Below are 19,953 nucleotides of genomic sequence, written 5' to 3' on the forward strand. Positions count from 1 at the left end.
GTCGGAGATGGCAAACTGAAGCAGTCATTCCCACCGATATGATCGTTCCAACAGAAGTGATAATGCGCCATAAAGCCAGAGCAGTCAGTTCTGCAGCTGTTCATGTTATGTATTTATCGGGTCACTAAATCCCCGTGTGCTGTTTAGCAGTCAGCCGAGTTGGAGGCTGACTTCTGACTGGATTTCAATCACTCCAAGACGGTTAAGAACAGCCTGCGCTGGGCGTACTACCTAGCATGGCCCGCCAGGGCTAAGATTTGTTCTTAAAACTCACAAAGTGTCACAGCTCATGCTATCTGACCTGGCAACTGTTGGTTTTATACACTTCAAAAGCAGTCGTCTTTTGTGAGGTTACTTTTGTCTGAAAGCTTCCTGTGACGAGTGGCTCTGAGGGTATCCGTGAGTAACACTCGGTTTAACGCAGAGACTGAGGCTCTGTGGGAGAGGTGGCGCAGGTGGAGCCTGAGGCTGGGGTACCGACCTGCATCACTCTCCATGCAGCCACAGCTTAAAGGTGAGCACCTTCGTACGCAATTTAAGAAGAAACAGATCTGTGTTTTTATAAACTGCAAATTATATGATTTAACATACACATCAAAATTCAATTTGCTGTGGTGTTTTCTAAGTTCATGCTGTCTGTATATTTTCATATTTTTTCAGCTACTAAATCAATATAAAGATTGTAGATTCAACAGAAGACAGCTAATTATATAAAAATAAGTTTTTATTAACCAATGTGCTCAGAGTAGAAAATGCAGATAGATGGGTTCACTTTACCATATTTTGGGATCATCTTATTGGGTGCAGCACTGTAGGCAAGTAAACGAAACCAAAGGCTGGCTCCCCTGCCCGAGGCCTGGGACCCATGTGAGACAGCCAGCCGGTCATCTCCGCCTCCCTGGCTCCCATGAGCCTCTTGGAAAACTGCTTCCGTTCCACTTCTGCCACCCTTCAGCTCCTCGGGAGAGCCAGAGTTGAGAAGAAATTAGCCTGAAGTTGAAAGGGAAAGTTCTTGCCTGAAACAGTGCTGGGAGTAAGTCCAGACCATTTCCCTCAAGAGCCACCTCTTCACTCCTTAAGCCAGAGGACACCACAAAGACATGGTTAACGGCCTCTCATGCCACTCGTCAGGTGGCTTGTGAGGGCAGCCAGTGAGGGCCTGCAGGATTTCAGGGAAGTGGCTCAGGCGGCCCACTCAGAACTTCTGTAAGAATTTGAGGACCAGGTCCCGCAGTCGCACTCTGAGCATCTCGTCATTGTCGCAGATGATATGGGTCGAGTCTTCTTCAATCTGGATGAGCGTCTCAGCTTCCTGGAGCAGGACGATATGGCCCTTGGCTGTGTCCTCCACCTTAATATCACTGAAGCCGTGCTGCTCCGAAAGAAAAGAGAGAACGGGGTGGGCGGACTGCAGCTGTGAGATCTACAAACTACACTTCGCAGACTTGACCGAACTTTCTAGAAACTGACACGCCTCAACATTAATTCTTCAGACTAGTCATAGGGCCTTTGACAGCAATAGTTTCATATACTTGAAAAGAGACCCAAAACATGCAAAATCTCATGCAAAACAGAACAGAATTTCCACAACCTGCCTAAGCTTTGTGAGCTCTTTGAGGGCACGTCCAAGCCCTATGTTCAGGAGTCTGGGACGCTCGGTTGCTTGCACCATGCCGTCCCCTGGTGACAAAGCTCCCTCCTAAGTTGCAGCTCTCTGAGCTTCCAGGAAAATGCCAGGTGACACCAAGATACCCCTGACTGTGGGACTTGGCAGAGCCCTCTCAAGAGTGAAGGAGAGAAGGCAGCAGAGCAAACTTTTCTCAGCTATTGCTAAGGACAGAATTTCCTTCCAAATCAGACGTGACGTGGAAAGGAGGCATGTGCCTGAAACACACACACAGCAGGTGAAGGGCCTCGGTGTGGGGAGGCCACCTGTACTTCATGGCTGCAGGCTCCCCTAGGGGACTTGGACAGGTGCTTGTTCCTCCTGCATAGAGGAGCCGAGGTGGGCGTGCCAGGGTGGAACACTGGGTCAGGACATAGGCCAGGCCAGGCAGAAGGTCCTCATCTTAAGTTTTAAAAAGTCAAGCTTGAGGCCCATCAATAGGGCCCAGGAGCCCTGCAAGGTCATGGAGGAGGATGGAGGAGAGCTGCAACCACCCAGCCAGAGCCTTTTCCCTATGGGAAGATCAACGACAGGTGGTGGAGAAAACCAATCCTAGGAAAGGGAAAGTCTTTAAGATTTGAAAGTCCGTAATTGTGATATTTACATTGGATAGAAAATTTGTAGAAATCTCCTTCCATGTAATTATAGTTTGTTGCAGTTCTTGCAAGCAGCAGCATGAACAGTATTACCTTTAGCCAATTCCTTCTCCTTCCTATCAAGGACTCTATAATCCTAATAAAGTCATCTCTGAAGTCCTGTGACTGAAGCCAAAATTACAACCTTTAAGGTTAGATATTTTTTTTCTTTTAATCATAGTCAAGAAATCTCATGTCTGGGAGAAGCAGCCATCAGGGCTGCTGAGACAGAGGGGAAGGGCCAGTGTCCCCTCCCTCCATGGCCTCCTGCAAATCCTGACACTCAGCTGGAGCCTTGGCTCCCCTCTGACAGCAAGGAGTCACGCGTGGAAGCGCAAGGCTCTGGCAGGGCCGGGTCCTCCTCTGTCCTGGCCTCCCTACCCTGCCCCACTCATCACATCTGTGTGTGGAAGCAGCTTTTTCTTCAGTCTGGAGAGGCCTTCTGGTGACCTCGTGCTGGCAGGAAGGACGGGGCACTCCTCAGTCTGCTGTCTTTCTCCTGGGTCTCCCAGCAGGACCTTAGACCAAGCAGATGCCACAGGACAGCGGGGACTAAGTGACAAGCAGCAACATCCACTCCCTGCAGCCAGGGGGCCATAGTGAGCCAGAGAAAGGCTGCCACGTGTGGCGTTTCCACGGCGCCCGCGAAACCTGCTCACCTTCTCCAGGGTCTGCACAAACTGCTCCACGGGGATGGAACCGCTCAACAAAGGCTTCAGGACTTTGCAGTCCGGGACATCATCGCTCACCCGCTTTCTCTTCTTCCCACTGGTGGGCTGGGCGGGCCGAGGAGGGGGCTAGAGCAGAAGGAAAGAGTGGCTTTCATGAGCTTCCTCTGAGCAGCAGGGGCCACTGCAGGCCACACTGAGAGCCTGAGACTATCCTGTCCTCACAGGCCACAGAGCCCTGGCCCGGTTTCCTCAGCTGGCACTCAGTTCAAGTTCCCTGGCTGCCGGGGGCCCCATATCCACACGCTCTGATGCTCAACTGTCCACCCGACCAACACCTTATTCGCTAAGATCTCTGCCTTTTATCAAGATCCACTGTTAAACTTTCAGGTGGTTCACTTTAGTATCTGCTGAGTAAATTCTCCACAATACACTGTGTCGTGTTGCAGGTACAGTCATGACCCTGTGGCGAGGTACACTCACTGTGCGGTCAGACCAAAAGGGGGAAACCCCAGCTTTGCCACCATCTGGCCAATGTTAGAGAAGCTGCCTACAAAATGATGACAGCAGCGAATTCTGAGGGCTCAGTAAGACAAGGCGGGTCAAGGACCCAGCACAGGGTCTAACAGACTTTAAGTGGTAGCTAGGAGCAATTCTACATGTGGCATAAAAGTGACACAGTCTAGATCTGAAAGGAATTCTTAAGATGCAGTGCCTGCCCTGGAGCCGAAGTGCCACCCGCTTGTGTGCGGGTCAGTGGCAGGGCCAGGCTCTCAGGCAGCCACAGCTTCATGCAGGTGCCCTCCAGTTCCAGCCCCCAAGGGCAGGGCTGCACCTGCTGCCCTGCCTTGCATGGCAGCGCTCCCCTATGGAATGTGCCTGTGGCAGCCCTTGGGATGATGTGCGGCCTCATCTCTGGGCAAAGCAGCCTCTCTGAGGCACATGGCCAGGGAAATAATTCTTCAACAAGAATTCATGGGCCGGGCGCAGTGGCTCATGCCTGTAATCCCAGCACTTTGGGAGGCCAAGGCAGGTGGATCACGAGGCCAGGAGATCGAGACCATCCTGACTAACATGGTGAAACCCCGTCTCTACTAAAAATACAAAAATTAGCCAGGTGTGGTGGCGGGCACCTGTAGTCCCAGCTACTTGGGAGGCTGAGGCAGGAGGATGGTGTGAACCCGCAAGGCGGAGCTTGTGCCACTGCACTCCAGCCTGGGCGACAGAGCACAACTGCATCTCACAAAAGCATATGAAGTGCTGTTTCAAATATAATCTGTTAGGTGGTCTGGTCTCTTGTTGGGGAGAGGGTCCCCTCCACTCCCGCCCAGCACCCCCTACCTGAAGCAAGTGCTTGTTATCTTTGGTGTGCAGCACGGCCGAGACGGTTGCCAAGGAGATGCCAGGCTTGATCTCCATGGGCACCAGTGAATCTGCGAGCTGAAAGCAAAGGGCACAGTTCAGGCTGGGGGCCTTTAATGATGACCGTTACTCTTCCTTTAATCTGTATTTACATCACTGCAATCTACAAAGACAAAGTAACTTTAAACAATTTTTTTTTTTTTTTTTTGAGATGGAGTCTCGCTCTGTCGCCCAGGTGACACACCAGGTGCAGCCTTTCATTCATTCTGGCCTTTAGTTCACCCTTGTTCCCTCTCCAGGTGACCAGTGGCAGGAAGGACAGGGACAGCAGCATGGGAGTTGAGGGAGCTCTCTGCTTGCTGAAAGTCTGACTTCTCCCGATGGTGGGAGCCACGGCTTTACCTGGGGGTGGTGTCTTTCTGACCACCTGCACCTGCTGGGTGCCCTGCCATGCGGCCTGACCTTATGAAGTGTTCTGTGGCTGCGTTTAGCCGCATGGGTTTTAAGACATGTAGGCCTCGACCTAGCCAAGCCACCTTTATTTAAAAACAAAAACACGCAAGAGGCCATTATGTAAACATGAAGATCAGTAACACACAGGCAGAGGAAGCAGCTTAGGATAGTTAAGCAGATTGGCAAATGGTACGTGAGGCCTGTTTCATGAAATAAGAAAACTGCCCGTGGTGAGCGTGAAGCGGCCCTCGTGGAAGAGCAGGGTGTGCGCCAGATCCCGTTCTTCACTTCAGGCCGCCTCCTCCCTGCACAAGGCTGGGGTGGGAGCTTTGGGTTGGCGTTCTACGCTCTCCAAGAAGACTCTGAAGGAGTCTTTATTTTTTTTTTTTGAGATGGGGCCTTACTCTGTTGCCCAGACTGGAGTGCGGTGGTGTGATCATAGCTCACTGCAACCTCAACCTCCTGAGCTCAAGTGATGTTCCCTCCTCAGCCTCCCCAGTAGCTGGGACTACAGGCATGAACCACCACGCTTGGCTAAATTATTTTTTTGTAGAGATGGGGGTCTTGCTGTGTTGCCCAGGCTGGTCTTGAACTCTTGGCATCAAGTGATCCTCCTGCCTTGGCCTCCCAAGGCCTGAGCCACTGTGCCTGGCCATAATGTCCATTTTAAAGGCAATCACTGTAGCAAGTTGGATTGAGACAGTTATCTCCATTAATGATCAAAGACATACAATTTGGCTGGGTGCGGTGGCTCACGCCTGTAATCCCAGCACTTTGGGAGGCCATGGTGGGCGGATTGGAGTTTGAGACCATCCTGGCCAATATGGTGAAACCCATTTCTACTAAAAATACAAAAATTAGCCAGAATTGGTGGTACGTGCCTATAAACCCAGCTACTTGGGAGGCTAGGGAGGAGAACTGCATGCACCCGGGAGGTAGAGGTTGCAGTGAGCCCAGATAGTACCACTACACTCCAGCCTGGGCAACACAGCAAGACTCTGTCTCAAAAAAAGACATACGACCAGGCACAGTGGCTCATGCCTGTAATCCCAGCACTTTGGAAGACCGAGGGGCGGATCACAAGGTCAGGAAATCGAGACCATCCTGACTAACACAGTGAAACCCCGTCTCTACTAACAATACAAAAAAATTAGCTGGGCATGGTGGTGGGTGCCTGTAGTCCCAGCTACTCAGGAGGCTGAGGCAGGAGAATGGTGTGAACCCACGAGGCGGAGCTTGCAGTGAGCCAAGATCGTGCCACTGCGCTCTAGCCTGGGCAACAGAGTGAGACTCCATCTCAAAAAAAAAAAAAAAAAAAAGACAATTTAAAATGAGATATCAGTGTATACTTAAATAACTGGAAAAGAATAAAATTGGAAAAGAACTAAAAAAGGACAACATCCAATATTAGCAAGGAGGCAGAAATAAGAGCTGTCTCCAGCTCTGCTGTGGGAGTATAAACTGCACTCATTCTAGAAGACAAGCCGGCAATATATAGCCTAGAGCCAGAAAAGGATGTTCATAATCTTTGACCCAGAAATTCTAATTTCAGAAAATTTTCTTGTGGAAATAAACATATATGGACAAAGATTTATGTAAAAGGATGTTCTTAAAAGTGTTATTTATAACACAGAAAAAGCAGAAATGAAAATCTATGAATAAAGGAACTGTTAAATTATGACAGACCATTGTGCAACCATTAAAGCTGACGCTTTTGAAATACCTTTTTTTTTTTTTCTTGAGATGGAGTCTCACTATGTTGCCCAGGCTGGAGTGCAATGGCACAATTCTGGCTCACTGCAACCTCAGCCTCCAGAGTAGCTGGGATTACAGTCGCCCGCCACCAAGCCTGGCTAATTTTTGTATTTTTAGTAGAGACAAGGTTTCATCATGTTGGCCAGGCTGGTCTTGAACTCCTGACCTTAAGTGATTCGCCCCTGCCTCAGCCTCCCGAAGTGCTGGGGTTTACAGGCGTGACCCACCATGCCCAGCTGAAATATATATATATTTTTGAGACACAGTCTTGCTCTGTCATCCAGGCTGGAGTGCAGTGGCATGATCTTGGCTCACTGTAACTTCTGCCTCCCGGTTCAACCAGTTATCTGCCACAGCCTCCCAAGTAGCTGGGATTGCAGGCGCGTGTCACCACACCCAGATAATTTTTGTATTTTTAGTAGAGACGGGGTTTCACCATCTTGGCTAGGCTAGTCTTGACCTTGGCTAGGCTAGTCTTGAACTCCTGACCTCATGTTCTCCCTGTCTCCCAAAGTGCTAAGATTACAGGCGTAAGCCATCACGCCTGGCCAAAATATCTTTAATTATATACTTACTGTTAGGTGAAAAAGACAGTGTATGAGGTGTGATTCCAGTATGCACACACACAGTGAACAGACAAGGCAAATACGTCAGAATCTTAACATTTATCCCTGGCATTGGGACTGATTTTTGCTTTTGTCTTTATCTCTTAGTTATGTTAACATATAAGGTTTTTATTATTCTTAAATGAATATTTTAAAAATGTCTTAGCTTTAATTTCTCATATAGCAAACATCAATAGACATAACCCACATTAACAAAACCTCTTTGGAGTTCTATTTGTAAGGATGTCTGAGACCAAAAGGTATAAGGAATGCTGGCTTAGAGAGTTGGAATCTAAACCGAGGCCGTCAATCCCAGCCCCTGTAAAATACTAGACAAAAACAATCCAGAGACACATCTAGAGAAAATGAAAAACAAAATCATAACAAAATAATAAAAACATAGTAAACATTAAACAACTCTAAGGATGGCACCTGGTGGTCCCTAACAGCCTCTCCAGGCTTGTGGAAATGAGTCACATTCAGGAGCCGAGACCTCCAACCCAAGGTCTGGAGGCCATTTCTGAACCTCAAACTCCAAAAGAAGTTTGGGCACACTGGTTTTAACAGTAAGTTTTTGTATTTCTTTTTCCTGTCTGTTGAAAACACATTCAAGTTGCCTCAAGGGGTGAAAGGAAGCCAGAGGTATCCTCCAACCATCCTCAACGCTGTCTTTCAGGAGAGGCCGCATCCCTAGCTGTCTCTCTCTCAGAGGCGGGCCCAAGCACAGCATGCCACAGCTGTTCCACATGGACAGCGTGCTTTCTGCTCCTTCCCTGCTAAAACTGAAGCTAAGAGTTCACAGACCCGTAAAATACTTAGACTTTGATAGACCAAAACCTGCAAGTATGCTCAAGAGGATATAAATAACCAAGTTTACAATCCTTATGTTTTTGTTCCTGTTATCTCCCCTATCTACCTCTGAATTCAGCGAACTTTGACACTCATAACTAAGGTCCAGGAAGGAAGAGAAAAGTCACCACCCTATGGTATTTAGGGACACAGCGGGTGTCAGCATCTCCATTCCCCAGGGCTCTGGCCCGTGATGTGGCCCAGGGGTCACACTGCTGAACGCTAAGTATGGACTAACAGCTGTTACTTTATTACTTGGAAAAGCAAGAAGGCCCTGAAAATCCCCCCTCTTCCCGGTTACTTGGTTAAGGGTCCATGTTCTTTGCTCATTCATACTTGAAGTCTCACTCTGTTGCCCAGGCTGGAGTGCAGTGGTGTGATCTTGGCTCACTGCAACCTCCACCTCCTGGTTCCAGCGATTCTCATGCTTCAGCCTCCCCAGTAGCTGGGATTACAGGTGCGTGCCACCACACCTGGCTAATTTTTTTTGTATTTTTAGTAGAGATGGGGTTTCGCCATGTTGGCCAGGCTGGGTTGGCCAGGCAGATCTCGAACTGACCTCAAGTGATCCACCCACCTTGGCTTCCCAAAAGTGCTGGGATTTCAGGTGTGAGCCACTGTGCCCAGCCTGGTTCATTCATACTTGACATAAATCCAAAAGAAGGCCACCCCTGCATGATCTTCAAGAGCCTCTGGAAAACTCTAGTTTAACCCTAGGAAGGAGAACGGCTCACCTCTGGCATGATCTCGATCTTCTCGTACCGGCGTTTGAAGGGCAGGGCGAGGACCTCGGCCCGCCGATAGGACATGGCAGGGGGCTGGCAGTCGATCATGAGGTCCATCCTGTGGGACTGGGCTGGGGGCGGCTGGGTGTACTGCTCGGGACACACCACATGCAGGGGCTGAGGAACCAATGGGACAGGCGAGAAAGGAGGTGTGAAGTACAGTGGCCCCTGCAGAAGGCCCATTCCTGACCCCGATCCACTCCCCACCATCACAGGCTCACCACCTCCAGGCCAAGGTGAACTTTCATCCTCTCAAGCCCAATGAACCGTAGAGAGCAGAGGGAACGTGAAGGCACTGGGGCAGAAGAAACATCTCAGAAACCCCTAAGCTGCCTCAGCTTGCATTTGTTTTCGTTTTTTTCACTGTTTACGTAAGTTTCATGGTAACTTCCATGTGTCTGCTCCCAACAGTCTCTGGGCTTCCTGGGGGCACGGTCTTTCTAAAACATTCCCACATGTCTGCTTTTATAAGCTCTTGGCCAATTACCAGGCGCTGTGGGTTCGGAGTTTCTGCTGGATGTGCAGGTCGACTGGTATTAGGCAGTGGACACTGCTCAGGTCATATGCTCACTGTGTACGACCAAGCAGCAGAGGCAGAGGGTTTTTTTTTTTTTTAACAAAATGTCCCTTGAGAAAAAAAGATAAGTAAACCAATTTTTACTTTGCACAAATATCACCCAAATGAAAAGGAATGCTGGCAGCCCACAGGGGCACTGTGTCTTCCCCGCTTCTACTTAAGAGCTCGGACCAAGCCCTGAATTCCCTGATGAATACGGCTTTCCACCAGGCTGACCGGGCTGAGCTTCCAAAAGCACCTGTTCCTTAGGGCTAATACTTTTCTCCTTCGAACTGCCCTTTGCTCCTCTTCTTGACCTGTCTCAAAGCATATCATGCCACAGTCGCAGCCTGATGGCTTCTCCCAGGTTTTCCTCGCCTAAAGTGGAGACCAGGTGGCCTCCAGTTTCCAGGATTAGCACCTGACAGGGGGGCCAAGAGCTGGTTTAGGGACTGGGATTTGCAGTTAATGAGAAGCAACACGCCCTTCCCTTCACCGCTGCTTCTAACGTGGATGAGCACACAGTGGGGTAGCGAATCACTGCAGACAGGCTCCACGTTTGCCGTCTGCTCTCATCATGCCTAGAGAGCGCCAATATTCTTTCTTTGTTGGGCAAGCACATTAATAATCACCAGAATCCGCTCCTGGGGCTCTCCAGGGGTTCTCCGCTTTCTCTGTTTCTTGTTCTCCTGTCTTAGAGTTTTGTGACACAGCTCTCTCATCCAGAGGCCGAAGGTGCTGTGCTGGGCCCCTCGGCCCTCATCTCCCTCCTGGGAACACCAGGGAGTGGAAAGGGAGAGCTCTTCCTCGCCGGTGGCAGCTGTCCTCCTTGCCAATTCCAGTGCCTCTCCCGACTCTCAAGAGCCAGAAACCCAGCGAGCAGTGGCCGAGCCAGCACAGTGGTTCCGTGGCCCTGCCTTCCTGCTACACGCTCCTCCTGTGCGTGGATTCTCCTGGTCTACACTGTACCCCAGCTACTTCTCCCCTTTCTCCAGGGCAGAAAATGTGAAGTGAAACAAATGACCAAAAACTACCACAAAACCCAAACCCAACAGCACTGTTTGTGGTACCAGCCTACAGGTGTGACATGGCCCCAGGACGTGTTTCAATTAAACTGTCTCAGCTTAGTGAATATGTTTCTAGAATGACTCTTTTTGGCAGGGGTGAGAGGATTTGCTTTTAAGCGGACACAGATGGTTTTCTTTCCCTTCCACTTCTGATTTCTTTAGAATGGAAACTGCTGTCAGGGTGTAAAGACCACTCCTTTTCAGTGTGGAGGGGGGCTGGCCTGTGTCCCAGCATTCCGTAGATGCGTGAGAACTGAAGACAAGAATCAAATGCAGCCTCTCTCCCTTCACCCCACACAAGCATGAGCCACACCAAGGTGACATGACTATGTGAAGGCACAAGCAGTGGCCTTCATTACCTGCACTTCTTTAAGCAGCTTTGACACCTGGATGAAGTTCAGCCGGGTGTCGATGGGGCAGTAGATGCATTTCATGGCCAGCGGCTGGTAAGGAGCCAGGGCTTCCAGGTAGGAGAAGTCTGGTTCTACGGAAAGTACAAGAAAGAAATCTTACAATGCAGACTACACAGGAGCTGCCGAGCCAGGCGGCGGCTGGGGCGCTGAGGGCCCAGAGACAGCCAGGGGGTTGGGAGGGAGCCAGGAAGCACACATGGGGGGGGGACGGAGGTCAAAGGGGCCCCGTGGAAGGAGGGGCAGGCTGGGATGGACCCTGTGGGTGGGCTCCAAGCTTCAGCAGAGGCAGATGAGGTAAATGAGGGAGAAATAACGTATGTGGGGGAGAAAAGAAAGCTCTTCTTTACAACGAAATGCCAAGAAACAAACGATGAAATAAAAACCAAAACCACCATTTGGCAACCATTACAGTTCACCACTTATTCAGATGAGAATCATTAATAAATGCTAAAAATATTAGATACCATTTTGAGGGAGAACAGGTATATACATAGTTTCAAAGAGTCCCCCACAAGGTACTGATTTAATACAATGAGAAAAACAGTGACTTCACAGTGGAGAGGACTGGCATAGACCCCGGGACCCTAGAATCAGCTCCGAGTTAACGCCCAGGTGTGAGATGCACCCGGGAGACAAGTGCACAGCCCCACCCCCAGGCCCATGAATGGTCTGTAGACTGAGACTGCGATGCTCCCCAGCAGGCCCAGCCCCTCTGACCAGGAAGAGTCCTCGCCCACTGCTCGGCCCAGCCGGTCTCCTGAGGGCTGCTGCAGCCTGCTTGGCAGGAAACATTCCCCCAGCTCGAGGGAGCTACCCGCCTTGAGCCAAAAGACCTCGCTCGGTCCTAACTGATGTGTGCTTTGATTCCCAGTGCAGTCTGCCCAGTGACGAGGGACCCTGGCCTAGGCACACTGGACACACACACGTCCCCACTGTTGTCAGGACAAACTGGCAGAGCTGCCAGGTACGTGAACGCCCATTCCAGTGGATCGTGCTTCTCTGAGAATACTGACCCCCTTTTCACGTATCCAGGAGTCACAAAACAATAAAAAAAAGGTGGCCCCAACCTCTCCCTGACACAGCTTCTGCCCTGGAAGCTCCATACACCAGTTTAAATGCAAACCCGTTACCCAGAGTTGTCACGGGAAATCACACAGTCCTAATTTCCTTTTAGCTGAAGAAACATTTGTACTAAAGCCAGGTTACCTACTGTGCTGTGTAGGTGCTGTCACCACTGTCATGTCAAATGTCAAGAGTCACCACTCAGCAGCAGGAGCAGGAGACACCAACCTCAGCCCCCACTACGTAGGACATTCTCTGGACAACCTCCTGATTAATGAAATCCTGGCAGCTATGAAGTTCGAAGTTCTGGGTGTTGTGAATCAATACCTTGTGGCCCAACTTCCTCCATCGTTAGCTGAAAGTGGGCCTGAGAAGGGGAAAGCAGTCCTGGTGACCGGGCCTCTCCTGGCACTTTCTGCCTGGCCTGGTATCAGCAAGAGCCGGGCTGGCACCCACAGCAAAGCCATGTGTCCTCCTGCTGTGTGAACGCAACTTCCTGGAACACCAACACCTTGACTGACAATGATGGATCCGGCCAAAGACAAGACCCCTCCGTAATCATCCTGAACGCGGAACACAGAACCGTCCTGGCCACAGCAGGAGCAAACAGCCCGCTATGCCGGCTCCGCTCTTCCTGGGTTCTAGATAAGAATGAGTTTAGAAACTCATCGCAGAATGACCCTGTATCCTGATGCCACCCAATACAGGGTGACGCCTCACCTCCGTGAACACCCGGGCATCACCGAATACCAGCCTGACTCCTACAAGGTCTTTTTACCTTGCTTTTACCCATGCTGTGTGTTCCCCTTGCTGAAATGAGGCAATAAACCCAACTTGGTTTGACCACAGGCATGTTCCTGGTGGCCTCTAGGTCACAAACAGAGGCTGGGGGAAGGGCCGAAGTGTCCCTGACCCCCATGCTTCTGATGTAACTGGACTCCCTCCTCCAAACCCAGCCCCTAAAGCTAGGAAGGGAGGTGGTGACGATGATTTCCCAACAGCTGCCACGTGCCGGGTGATGTGCCTGGTGCCCAGAGTGACCCACAGAAGTAGCTACTGACAGTCCCATTTACCGTGGGGACAGTCATGCTTGCTGGTGAATTGGCTGAAGTCACTGCAAGCTGGGCCAGATTTCAAATCAAGGTTTTTTTTTTTTTTTTTTTTTTTTTTTTTAAACTTCATAGCCTGTAAGATTTCTAAAACCCAAGGCCGACTGAAGATCCTAACCCATGGGTGTCCAAGCTTTTGGCTTCTTTGGGCCACATTGGAAGAAGAACTGTCTTGTGCTACACATAAAATACACTAACACTAATGACAACTGATGAGCTAAAAAAAAAAAAAGGTCTGTGCATAATTTCCATGATATCCCCCATCACAGATAAGCAAGAAGGTCCTAGCATTCAAAGGGCTGGGCGCACTACACTGATAAAAATGATATAGTGATTATCTACGTAAACTCTCTACTTGACCTTACCAAAGGAATTTTTTCCCCTGAGGGATTTGTCTCCAGAAGAAAATCCATAGCTAGAGTAAACTACAATCAGAAGAGAAAGATCTACCTCTGTAAACAATCCCTAACAGGTAAAACAAGATCGGTTACTGAATCACTGCAGTTCTTGAAATGGCTCATGATATCCTAGCAAAAAGCACTCAGTAGGATTCTGTCTTGGAGAAATCTGAAAACAGGCATGAAGGCCTTGCTGGATGCCCAGCTGTCCAATGGCACACGCTGCTTCACTCTTTCTCTGTGATTTCTTCATTCTTTGGAACCTATAGTAGAACACTGTTCGTATTTATGCCTCACTGCAAAATCCTTCCCTGGGTCTCTACCTTGTAGGTGCATTCACTCATGGCCTCAGTGGAGAGAACCGTTTTGTTTCTTATTTTTTTCACTTACCCGTGAATATGACGGTGTTGAGACTAGATTTTCCCCAGAGCTCCATGAAGTGGACCACGTCCCCGAAGCGGAGGGAAGGGTGCCCGGTGAACACCACACAGGGCTGTCTGAAGTCGTTGCTGAAGTCTCCGTGGATGCTGGGGTAGTGCTTCAGCTTATTGGTCTGAATGAGCTGGAAAATATAGAAAAAGTACACAGAGATGTGAGCCTGCCCAGGCTGAAGGGAGAACCAAAGTACGGGAGGGTGAGCGGGACTGGATCTAAAATACCAACAAAGAAGACAAGCCACGGATTGGGATAAAATGTCTGCAAAAGTCACACTGAGAGAGGACTGTGACCCAAAATGTATGCACTCCGAAACCCCAGCAAAAAGAAATGAACAACCCTACTAAAAAGTGGGCAAAAAACCTGAACAGACACCTCATCAGAGAAGACAGATGGCAAACTAGCATATGAAAAAATGCTCCACACCCTATGTCATTAGGAAACCGCAAATTAAAATGACGAGATACCACTACACACCTATTATAATAGAATGGCTAAAATCCAGAACACTGACAGCACCAAATGCTGACAAGGATATGGAAGAACAAGGACTGTCGTTCACTGCTGGTGGGAACGCAAAATGATACAGCCACTTTGAAAGATATTTTGAAAAATTATGTCCACAAGAAACCTGCACATGAATGTCCTAATTGCTAACACTTGGAAACAACCAAGATGTCCTTCAGCAGGTGAATGACAGAACTGTGATGCATCCAGACAATGGAATATTATTCAGCACTAAAAAAGAAATGAGCTACCAAGCTATGAAAAGACATGGAGGAACCTATTCCTAACTGAAGGATACCACTCCGAAAAGGCAAGGCCCCTATGATTCCAACTGTATGACATTCTGGAAAAGGCAAAACTATACAGATAGTAAAAAGCCCAGCAGTCATCAGGGATTCGTGGAGGGTGAAATGAACAGGCCAAGCATAGAGGATTTGCGGAGCGAGGAAGCTGCTCTGTGTGATGATGTAATGGTGGATCCGGGTCACTGTTCATTCGTCCAAAACCACAGAAAGCACAACGCCAAGAGGAACCCCTAATGTACACTCTGGGCTTTGGGTGATGGTGACGTGTCAATGTGGGTTCACCAGCTATAGCAAATGCACCTCTCTGGTGTGGGATGGTGCAGTGGGCAACTGAGTGTGTGGGGCAGGGGCATATGATTGCAGTGAACCTAAAACTGCTGTGAAAAGTAATATTTATTAATTTAAAAAAATACAAGTGGATCTTATTAAAATAGTTTTTACCTAGAATGTGATTTCTGGAACACCTGGGCAAGTCAAGTCTTTCTAGTAATACTGACATACTTCCTGGAAACTGATTCAGATTGTTATGGCTTGATTTAGCTGGACTCTTCCTTTATAAACTGCCTGACACTCCATGCCGGGCCTGAAGTTCTCATTATCACTTTTTGTTTGAAGTACAAGTGACTTTCCCAACACTCGTTAGTCACCAAGTAGTGGCGACAATAAACACATCTGTCACACCAGAAACACTGTTTACCAGTACAGGACCTCCTCCTGTGAAGCTAGAGGTTTAAGCTACTGCAGCAACTGAATAAGGACCAAGACCAAAGACTCTATTTTCTGGGATCATTTCTGTTGTGTGCTACTAGAGAAGCTTCTCTGTGTACAGCATGTGGATGTGTGTGCACACATGCACACATGCACACACACGCACACAGGCACACACATGCACACACGCGCACACATGCACACATGCACACACACGCACACATGTGCACACAGGCACACACACGCACACATGCACACACGCACACGCACACGCACACAGGCACACACATGCACACATGCACACACACGCACACAGGCACACACATGCACACACACGCACACATGCACACATGCACACACACGCACACATGTGCACACATGCACACACACGCACACATGCACACACGCACACGCACATGCACACAGGCACACACATGCACACATGCACACACACGCACACAGGCACACACATGCACACACACGCACACATGCACACACACGCACACATGTGCACACATGCACACACACGCACACATGCACACACGCACACAGGCACACACATGCACACACATGCACACGCACACACGCACACAGGCACACACACGCACACAGGCACACGCACACACGCACACATGCACACACACGCACACATGCACACACACGCACACATGCACACACACGCACACAGGCACACACACGCACACACACACATGCACACACGCACACATGCACACACACGCACACACGCGCACATGCACACGCACACATGCACACACACACACACATGCACACACACGCACACAGGCACACACACGCACACAGGCACACACACAGGCACACACACGCACACACGCACACAGGCACACACACGCACACAAGCACACACGCACACATGCACACACGCACACGCACACAGGCACACACATGCACACACGCACACATGCACACACGCACACATGCACACAGGCACACACGCACACAGGCACACACGCACACACACGCACACATGCACACACACGCACACAGGCACACACACGCACACATGCGCACACACGCACACACACGCACACATGCACACACACGCACACATGCACACACGCACACATGTACACATGCACACGCACACACGCACACACACGCACACACGCACACACATGCACAATGCACACACGCGCACACGCACACACACGCACACACGCACACATGCACACACACGCACACATGCACACACATGCACACACACGCACACATGCACACACATGCACACACATGCACACACACGCACACAGGCACATGCATGACAAAGATCAAACTGGCTTTTAGAAATGTGATGTCCTCGTAACACACACAGTTATATTATATAACAAACAGGGGCCAGGCATAATGGCTTACGCCTGTAATTCTAGCACTTTGGGGGCCAAGACAAGAGGATTGCTTGAGCCCAGACGTTTGAGACCAGGCTGGGCAACAAAGCAATACCTCTCTACAAAAAAATAAAAGAAAGTTAGTTGGATACTGTGGCTAGAGCCCAGAAGTTCAAGGCTGCAGTAAGCTATGACTGCAACACTGTATCCCAGCTTGGGTGACTGAGACCCTGTCACTAAAAAAAACACAAATTAAAAAAACAAAAAACAAAAAACCAGCACTTTGGGAGGCAGATCACAAGGTCAGGAGATCGAGACCATCCTGACTAACATGGTCAAACCCTGTCTCTACTAAAAATACAAAAAAATTAGCTGGGCGTGGTGGCGGGCGCCTGTAGTCCCAGTTACTCAGGAGGCTGAGGCAGGAGAATGGTGTGAACCCGGGAGGCGGAGCTTGCAGTGAGCCGAGATCGCGCTATTGCACTCCAGCCTGGGCGACAGAGTGAGATTCTGTCTCAAAAAAAAAAAAAAAAAAAAGCAGGTAGCTCGCAGCCTCAAAGCGTTCTTTCAAGTGTATGTTTTGAACCAAGAGTCACCCCTGCGGCACAACACTTGACAATCATCTCCCAGTGCCAGGCCCATTCAAGGCAACAGCAAAGACACTTACGAGTAGATGGCATCTTGTAACGTCTCAGACACTGTGCCTGCCGCCCAGGCTTCCTCGCCCCACCCCAGTATCCAGAGGGCAGACACCCAGACTTCACAGACCCTAAATATCAACCAGGCCAAAGGAAGCACTGCTCTGGGAGGCTGTTTCATGGATAAAGCAATGGCCTGTGATAGGCTCAATCCTGTGGCCACACGTGGTGCATGAGAGGGCCCTGGCCAACACCTTGAAGTGCAAATGAAGTCACCCTAAGAGTGGGGATGTGGTCAGAATGGGACACACCCCAAACAGAAGCCAAACTGTCTTCACCTTGAAGACCTCATCTTTAATTAAAGCGACCTGGTTGTATTAGGAAGACACTAACACTATCCCGGAGATCTTTATCAGCTGTCGCATGCTTGGATGGAATATGAATAGTAAAGCCGGAGCAAACATCGAATTCCCACTTTCCTTCCAGGTAGTCTGCAAGTCAAACTGACATTCTTTTTTATAACCTATATGGCCAAAATCATTAACTGTCTCAGTTAAATGGGTGAGTGGCTGTCAAAAGGAGTCTATTGTATCCAGAGATGTCAAGATGATGAATGTGATTCTAAGAATAGCAGCAGGTCTCTGCACACTTAAGTCACTTTTAAGCATTATCTATAGTTCCTGTAGCTCTACTGATCAATGCATAGAAACTAAGATAAATTCATCATTTTTTGCCAATTGGATCTACCTTTCTAGCCAACTTACTGCATGTGACCAGCGGAAATGAAGCTGTGGGGCAGGAATTCTGGACAGTAATTTGTTACCAGTACTAAGGGCAGAACCATCGTTTCTCATGCGCAATGGTAACAATACCAAGGGTCGACTCCCTCGTGCCCTAACAATGACAGGTGCACCTGAGGAACCCTGATGGTGCGACCAGTCTACTCACATTCCTAACTCTAAGTGGCACCAGGTCATCTGTGACAGGTGCGTAAGTGAGAATGTGATCACGCTCCTAGGAAACAAGCTCTACAGAAAGGCTGACTGCAAAGGAAGCAAAATAGACTTTCAAAAGCAAAGTCCACCACAAGATGTTTTGCCACACTTAATTTTCTGACATTTTAATAATATTTCTAGCCTGTATTTCACTATGGCATTGACACAGCTTGCAAAAACCCTGGCTGCTGAAATACTATTTAGACTACTGCAACCAAAAACTAACTTCTTCAAAACCTTCTACTTGGCATCCTGGTTCACTTATAAGACCTCTCCTTTACAGTATGAAAACAGTAATTACATTTAAAGTAATTAGCAGGACATTTGTTGAAATACGTGTTAAATAGTTAACTCTAAAACAAAACTCTAAAACTAAATTCCTAAACATATCTATCTGCACTGACATGCTCTATGTAAAAACAGTCTATCTGCCTTAGTTGAAGAAAGGTTATAATTTTGACAAAGAAATGAGTGGGGAGATAATCACAGTTAACATGGATGTATTGTAACAGTACACTCATCAAAAGCAGCAAATGAACACTGACACAATACTGCCCCCTCTCATCTACATGCCCCATTCAGACTTTACCAACTGTTATCAATGCTCCTAATAGCAAACAAACAAGACAACAAACAAGTTCTTCCATTTCCAGATCCAGCCCATGGCCATGGAGTGCATGTATCTGCCACAACTCTTCATTTTCTTGGCAGTTCCTCAGTCTTCCCTTGTCCCCTAGGTCTCCGGCATTCTCGAAGGGTACAGATCAGTTATTTTGTTGAGCATCATCAACTTGGGTCTGAATGCTCATTAGATTCAGGTGAGGCATTTTTAGCAGCAGGATCACAGAAATCATGCTGTTTTCTCAATAATTTGCACTAAGAGCCATGCAGTGTCAATTAGTCCAATTACTGGTGATGTTAACGTTGATTGCATATGTCAAGTTTGTCCAAACTCCAGTTACTATTTCTCTCTTTAAACATGAATTTTGTGGGGACACACTTTTTGGGACTATAAATGATCGAGTTCTTCATACAATTTTTACTTGTTGGTTTTAGCACCCACTGGTGTTTCTTGCAGGAATAAATTATAACTGTGGTGGCTGCCAAATGGTGATTTTCTAATTCTAAGATTCTTTCCTACATTAATTATGTAAGTTTACTGTTGGAAGAACTTTCCCTTCTTGCCTACGTACTCAGTTACTTCACTATGGATGCGGGAGTTTCTGTTATTCAATGGATTATATTCATTACTAGCATTATTTATTTTGATGTTCCAGTGATCTCAGATGTGGCTTCTGACCCACCATTCTCTGAGCACACAGCAAGATCTTTCAGCCTCATGTTGTATTTTCCAAAGAGGCCTGGTTCCTTTTAGTGGAGAATAGTATCTAGAAACAGCATCTGGGAGTTAAATGTGTTCTTCAGTTAGTGGCATGTAACTCTCCCAGGCCCTCTCTCTGGCCAGAGTTGGAAGATACATATGTGCACACATGCACGCATACACACACATGCACAAGTGTATTTCTCTCTGTGTCTGTCTACATATATTGAAAATAGGAGTTCACACCAATACCATCAATTCTATCCAACAGCACAGGATTCATTCCGGCCTTCGCTC

The 19,953-nt window shown here is 48.5% G+C and overlaps 1 protein-coding gene across 9 annotated transcripts in view; it reads right to left on the reverse strand.

The window, feature by feature from the left end:
• Positions 1-706: 706 nt before the first annotated feature.
• Positions 707-19,953, reverse strand: part of INTS9 (integrator complex subunit 9) — a 128,016-nt gene continuing 108,769 nt past the window's right edge. For 7 of the 9 annotated variants that reach the window (XM_028852520.2, XM_028852519.2, XM_077943366.1 and 4 more), the window contains 6 exons: positions 13,774-13,945; positions 10,761-10,885; positions 8,728-8,895; positions 4,311-4,409; positions 2,961-3,098; positions 707-1,372 (listed from right to left, as the gene is read on the reverse strand). In XM_028852520.2, coding sequence (XP_028708353.1) covers positions 1,196-1,372; positions 2,961-3,098; positions 4,311-4,409; positions 8,728-8,895; positions 10,761-10,885; positions 13,774-13,945 — 879 coding nt within the window. In that variant the 3' untranslated portion in view covers positions 707-1,195. Of the gene's footprint in view, positions 2,820-2,960; positions 3,099-4,310; positions 4,410-8,727; positions 8,896-10,760; positions 10,886-13,773; positions 13,946-19,953 lie in introns of all 9 variants that reach the window. The other 2 variants (XM_015145083.3, XM_077943364.1) reach the window with 1 other exon arrangement.

The sequence above is a fragment of the Macaca mulatta genome, chromosome 8, assembly GCF_049350105.2.
Source record: "Macaca mulatta isolate MMU2019108-1 chromosome 8, T2T-MMU8v2.0, whole genome shotgun sequence".
NCBI classification, from domain to species: domain Eukaryota; kingdom Metazoa; phylum Chordata; class Mammalia; order Primates; family Cercopithecidae; genus Macaca; species Macaca mulatta.